We start from the raw sequence: 6,799 nt of genomic DNA, 5'->3' as shown, positions 1-6,799 counted from the left end.
GAATTAACCGACTGAGCTAATAACCTAAAATAAAGACAAAAGACATCTATGACTTAAACGTCCCCTGGTAACCTCTCGTCGCTAAGGAAAAATGTGTAATCCCGACCAGTTGGCAACTGATGTTGGTGATGCATAAGATGAGCCCTATTGTTCATAATATCCCCAGAGTATTTAAATTGATTTATTAAAATAGTGACATTTTGTGTCGCTGTATCAAAACAATACCACGTCACTGTGAGCGGCTGCACAGCAGACACTTGCAAAAGTTGCACATTTTCCCCTCACATTGGTGGTTCCTACATTGTCAGTAACTGGTCTACAGTCCTGTGTGACTGAAGCCTACTATCACAAAGTCATGTTAATTTAGTCTTCACCATTTCTATCGTGTTTATGCTTTGTTCATTTACACCAACAATACTCTCACCTCGCAGATGTGTGTATCACTTGCTATAAAGCCTTTCTTTCAAGTGAAAAAGTCTCGCAGACGTTTAACATTGCCAAAAAGCACATGTTTCCAATCAAATTCCTCATTAAATAGTGTTTAAAGACCAAACAAAACCAGCATCCTCACCAAGGCTCCCTCAGGGCCAAACATCTGCAGGAAGTTTCCAATAAACTCTCTGGACTTCTCTTCCCATTTCTGAATCAGGTCGATGCTCTTCTCCTCCACCTTCTGGACAAACTCCTTGCTCTTCTCCTCTACGTCACGCACCTTCTTCTTCACCTTGTCCACGCGCTCCTGGAGATGGTACTTCTTCTCCTGTTAAGGGTGCACGTGACAAAGGAGACAGGTTAACGAACACATCCGCTGTCTGTTTAACGTCCGGTTAGAGCAAAGCAAAGTTTCGTACATTGATGAAGCTGACGTTGAGCTCCTTCGCTGTGTACCCTCGCTGCAGGTTGCGCCTGACATATACATCATAGTCACGGACTATGCGAGTGATGATGTCAGAGGTGGAGATGCCCTCTGTCCGCTGGGTGGGTGCAAACATACCTAAAGAAAGCAGAAAAAGCTGTAGCGATAAGAGTTTCTGGACTTATCCAATTTGATCCTTGTTGACTGCACACCACATTCCTAATCTCCATTATGCTGTTGCTCACCAGCTTCTTTAATGTGCTTGTAAACATCATCACTGCCCGCTGAGGAGTATGGGATGTCGTCGTGGGCCACGAAGTCAATCTGGAGAGGTCATTACAAGCAACACAGATAAACACAGGAGATTCAGATCTACAAGCTGTACAAAAATAAAACAAACAAAACAATAGGGAAAAGTTAGCATTATAAAAATGTCTACAGTCTGACTCCAAGTTCTGAGTGAAGGGACTGAAAGTTTCTAGTCATGGTTTTTAATTCTGTGTCATGTACTCACACGATGTTTTGCAAGAAACTCCGGCGTTAACGTCCAGGGGGCGTTTCGCACTACTTCATCCACATAGCGGCAATGTCTGATAGCATCATATCGCTCATCCTCGTTCATCACTGTGAAGCCCTTGTACTTGTGAGTCAGGTCATCGCTGCACACTGACAGGAAATATTTAAAGAAGTGAATATTTAAAGTTTCTCCACAAAAAAAAGAGGCTTTGAAAAACTGATTTAAACAGAAGGGAAAGCCATAGAGACAGAATAATACTCAAACACTTCAGCTGAGGGATTTACTGTGACTAAAGTTCAAGGAGCAACATGTAACAATCTCTGATTGCATTGCCATTAAAAACACCACCACACTGTTTGTTCTTATTTTATTAGACAGTTGGGAACAGAATGTGACGTACGCTCACAGAGCATAAAAACGAAACGCTGAAAGAATATCCAGCTGTTGAACAACATCCAGCAGCTGAGAGCAGCAACACACACTCAAGCTTACCTCCAACAATGAGATGTGTATTTGGGAAGAGGCATTTAGCCTGCATGAGGGCTCTGGCGTGACCTGAGTGGAAAAGATCAAAGATGCCATCCGCATAGACCCTCACAGGTCTTACAGCTGGACGAACATATGAGATAAGATATTAGGAGGTGGACAGAGAGAATCAAATGGTTTCATTTTGACCACGTGTGTGAATTTACTTAAGACTGTGGCACCAGAGAGGCAATCAAAGTGTGAGAGATTTAAGCATTCAGACTCACGTGGTGTTCCCCTCTTGGCCTCTTCCATGCTGACTCTTTTGTAAGCTTTACTATCAGCTGGCTCTAGCTCATCTGCAAAGGGTGCAGGGTGCCTGAGCCCCTGAAAGAGACATTGGAGGAGAATGAGATGATATAAAGGATGAATTGTGCATTTTTGTTTTTTATTTAAATTAATTTCCTCACAAATACTAGAAAAACTGTCGTCATATCTTTAAAATGATGTAATTGCTCTTTCCTGGACTCTTACAGCATAAACTGATGTGGACATCAAGGGTGAACGGATGACATTTCCTCAGCAAACATCAGCTGATATCTCACACTGCAGTATTATTGCTTGGGGCTCTTTGCATTGGTGTGCACTTTGTACAGCATTACGCACAAAGGTTGCACAGCAAATACGGTGCTGTTAAAGCACAAAGACTCACCACAGTACACCTGGGGATTTTCCCAAACCGTTCACCCTCCTCGGCCTCCCCATTGGAGCCATCTCTTCTTCTCTTTCTTGACAGCAGCAGTGTGCTGGAGCTTTGGGCCTCCATCTGGGTCAAAGGTCAAGACAAGTGCAATTTAAACACCCCACACTTCACATTCAACTCTTTTCCATGTCCTAGGTTAATTAGTAACTAGAGCAGGGCGATATGACCAAAAATATTTATCACGATATACATTTGAAAATTTGCAATAACAATATAACTGACGATATAATTGACGCTAGACAAAATACTTTACAACTCCTCAACTTTATTAGTGCAAAAAAAAAAAACCCCACATCAATGTATTTTCACTTAAACAAGCAGCTTTTTTAAGTGCATTAAAGTTATATAAAAAATTAACAGTGCAAATGCAAATTCCTTGCTGACAGTTTAACCAAAAGGCATTTCCAGTGGAAATTGGCCTACATATCCTCAGCATAACCATCTATAATATCCACAAAACTTAAAAAGAGGTTATACACACACAATACGGTAATATTACGTTGAAGCACAGTACGTATCACTCCGCGAGGCGCCTGACTACGGTAGCCGTAATGCTCCGACAATCATCAAGTGTGGCTTGTAGCTTAGCAAAGTCGTACTGAAACATTTGACAGATTTTCGAGCGCCGTGTACGACATGAAATCGTTTCGAGGTCAGTAAACACAACCAGAATTCATACAGAAGGCACACGGGATTATAAAGGGCACTGTCGATTTTCAGAAAAATCAAAGGATTGATTTTAAGTGTGCTGTATTTTCCAAAAAACACGGTAATAACGACGGCCCGCTAGCATGCGCTACCAAAAATAGTGCTTTGTTGTGTATCTGACGGATGAAAGCTAAACCAGTTCCACACCACTGAAGTTGCAGCATTTTTACAAACCAATTCTGGTTCATCCGTTTCATTTAACGATCCACTTTCGCCCTTCTCGTTCTGCATCGCCGCCATGTGCGTATGTTAACAAAGGCACTGCGCATGCGCGTTTTACCCATATTCTATCGCGATATTTCATTTTCCTATCGTTGCCCAACATTACACCGGTATCACCGTGAACGGTATGATATAGCCCAGCCCTATTAGTAACACTTTATGTTGGGGGTAGGAACTGTATTACATAATTAAAGCACACAAGCACACTAAAAATATAATATACATCACGGACAGACTGTAAATTTATACAGCTGTCGTGTTATGACAGGTGATATATGCCGAGTCACCTTTGACCCAGAAACTGGGAGAACACAGTATGAACCACCATGACAGATTCTCACATCCATAGAAATACAGGTCAAGTGAAAATTAAGCAAACACCACCTGTTCCAACATACCATAGTTAATTCCTAAACATACAGAACATTAACCCCATTCAGCCTTTACATCTGATGCCTCGTGTGAGATCAAGTTAGCCTCGCATGTGGGAACATTAAACCCAGCCCCGTTTCTCCAGTGTCAGCAGGTCACCACAAGTAGGCGTATTTTTATACTCTATGCTGATAGACTTCAGCTGACTTTGTGATACACATAAGAGCCTGCTGGATACCTTTCCACAACTTTATGGCACAGCCTGAGATATTTGAAGGAAGCTATAAAGGAATACTTCTTGCAAAGATGAATAATCCCCTCATGAGACTTCGGTCGGCTTCTCTTATCAAACCAACAAGCTCACATTATAAAAGTTATTAAACATTAGAAATGCTTACTTTCAAAAATTATTAACGAGTAATCCATAGCCAAAATGACAACCGAATATGTGTATGTTCATTAATCAACCATGCAGAAAAGAACAAATATGGGAAGGTCTTGTGTTTGTATCTTGTCTGCAGTGTGTCTGTGCCCTTGTAAAAAAAAAGAGAGACTCTTAAGCATCACTTGACATTTAGCTTCACGACTCATTCAAAACAAAGACGTTCCAACCACCCCGACAGTCAGAATATAGAAAAAAGTCAAGTCTATAATATAAGTGTGCTAGTGTTATGGGTGGAGGCTCTGCCTCATTGCACACATTCCATCAAACCACACGTCATTGAAGTGGATATTCACTTTTTATGATTAACCATGGCACTTCCTTAAAGGAGACATACTCAGATATCCAGCTCCATATTATTATTCAACTAGAGTAGATGTGCATTGTTTATAGTTTAGGATAATCCCAATTTATCCTTTTACTTAACACTAGTTGTGTCTTAAACAAGTTTTTATCTGTTCTCCCTTTATGGCCACTTTTATGTCAAATTCATCTAACAAATTCATGCAGACAACACCAATACTTAAAAAACCTGATGCTTTATTGCATATATTTATTTCACCCGTCATATTTCACACACTGTTCAAGTACATATCATGTTTTCGCTGTTTTGTTTTTATAGTTGTGTGTACTTTTCTTTTTAAGTTTTAATAGTGATGTATTTTGCTGGGTCATGCAAAGCACTTCACAACTATGTTTTTGGAAAGTGATATATGCATAAAGTTCAACATTGGTATCCAGATTTGAGAGCATTAACAACTGACCTAATTATCTGAAACTTTTACAAAAAATTTAGAAGAAATGGAAAAGCAAAAGAAAAGGTTTCCTTTAACTTGCGATTAGGTCATAATAGCCCCCGGCTAGACATCTGCTGCTGTGTCAGCTATGAAACTGTGACTCAGTACAATGAGTGAAGGACATGGCAGGTCAACATTCCTGGTGGTGACGGCTACCTGATCCAACACTGGGCACTTGCACAAACGCCCCCCTCCTGCCAGCAGCTGAACGCTGGGACTGAGAAGTCCTACAAGGCTCCCACACAGTGACAGAGAAGATTTAGATGAAGAGCGCATGTCATCATCACTGAAACTGACTGCTATAATAAGAACGCAACAAAGAGGCCAGTGCCAAGCACTGTGTGAATAAGTGCTGTGCAAATGAGGTACACGATCAAACCTGTAAAATGATTAAATAACACAATGCTTCTCAGCAAATCCAAGAAAACAATATCATGTATTAAACTTGTAGTGATTATCTTAACCCTAAAAGTTTAGCCTTCTAGCCTTTTATTTATTTAAACTTTATTCAAATTGTATTTTATTGCTTTGTCCAGCACTTTGGTCAGTGGTTGTTCTTTTTGTAACTGCTTCATAAATACTTGGCTAGCCTAGTACAGAATCATCTTTATTTCTCTTTACGTTCTCAAAGCTAAAAGAGACTTTTCGATATCTTTCTTAAGCCAACTATCAGGCTAAAACCTGCATATCTTCCAGAAACACATCAAAAACTGAAATGAGACACTGACTGCGGCACTGTTCCACAAATGACTCAAATGGTTAATCATTGATTACAGGAAGTTACCTGTTCAAATTCGGGTCACATCTAAGAATAGTAACTCTGTGTACATCCAACGCTGTCTTCGCTCGTACAGTAAGGTTTAAACACAGAAGTTACTCGGTCCTGGCCCGGCTCACTAAAGGTCCTCCGACCACACTTTGAAAACCACACAGCATTTAACACAATGTCCCCAATGTCTAGTATCCCTGGGAAGTTATAATGCTGTTCAGTAAGGCTGCAGACACATGCAAAGTTGACACAGAGTGTGCAACAGGCATCTAACCTCAACCATTGACAGGAGAGACACCAACAGCTGACAGAGGGCTTGTTAATAATAGTTGTGAAGTACAGCAGTAAAAAACCTGGCTGTGCCGACTTTTTCGCCTCTCACTGAAATTCCCAACCTCACTAGGCTAAAAATCCCGGCTCGTAACATTAGCTAACGTCAGGTATCTGTTTGAAGTTTCTGCTTGCTTACCTTTCGCTGTTTTTCTTTTCGGAATGCTGCCTTGCACGAGTGGGCGGCTTCCTACCCTTGCAGTGCCAGCAGGCTAGCTCGCTGAAAGCAAGAAAGCTAGCTAACGCCGCTAGCCACCCTCAGTTGCTAGTTACCAATCTACCTTTTAAAGTTGGCCGCCTATTTGCTAACTTTAGCCGTTAGCTCGCTAGTTCGCTAGCACAAGTGACAACGGTAAAGATGAACAATCCTGTGCGTCCAACGTCCCAGTATTTTCTGTGTCGCTGTCAAAATACCGCATCAACCAGAAGGACAGACAAATTCTCAGCAGTGACAGCCTGTACTACAAGGCTGACAGGTCAACAACACAGGAACTACAAAACTTGGACATCCTTAAAGGAACTGGTACAACAACGGGCGCTTCCGTGATTGTACTCGAC

The 6,799-nt window shown here is 41.2% G+C and overlaps 1 protein-coding gene across 2 annotated transcripts in view; it reads right to left on the bottom strand.

Annotated features, from left to right (window-relative positions):
- Positions 1–6,799, bottom strand: part of pcyt1aa (phosphate cytidylyltransferase 1A, choline a) — a 24,604-nt gene extending 17,805 nt beyond the window's left edge. Inside the window, exons 1-8 of one of the 2 annotated variants that reach the window (XM_085141272.1) lie at positions 3,484–6,799; positions 2,551–2,664; positions 2,126–2,225; positions 1,866–1,982; positions 1,371–1,522; positions 1,102–1,180; positions 852–994; positions 572–760 (exon numbers count right to left, since the gene is read on the bottom strand). In XM_085141272.1, the coding sequence (XP_084997398.1) occupies positions 572–760; positions 852–994; positions 1,102–1,180; positions 1,371–1,522; positions 1,866–1,982; positions 2,126–2,225; positions 2,551–2,664; positions 3,484–3,549 (960 nt within the window). In that variant the 5' untranslated portion in view covers positions 3,550–6,799. The remainder of the gene's footprint in view (positions 1–571; positions 761–851; positions 995–1,101; positions 1,181–1,370; positions 1,523–1,865; positions 1,983–2,125; positions 2,226–2,550; positions 2,665–3,483) is intronic. The other variant, XM_085141273.1, reaches the window with a different exon arrangement.

This window comes from Neolamprologus multifasciatus, chromosome 18, assembly GCF_963576455.1.
Source record: "Neolamprologus multifasciatus chromosome 18, fNeoMul1.2, whole genome shotgun sequence".
Lineage (NCBI taxonomy): Eukaryota > Metazoa > Chordata > Actinopteri > Cichliformes > Cichlidae > Neolamprologus > Neolamprologus multifasciatus.
Note: the sequence above shows the minus strand (reverse complement) of the source record. Positions and strands in the feature narration are given on the sequence as shown.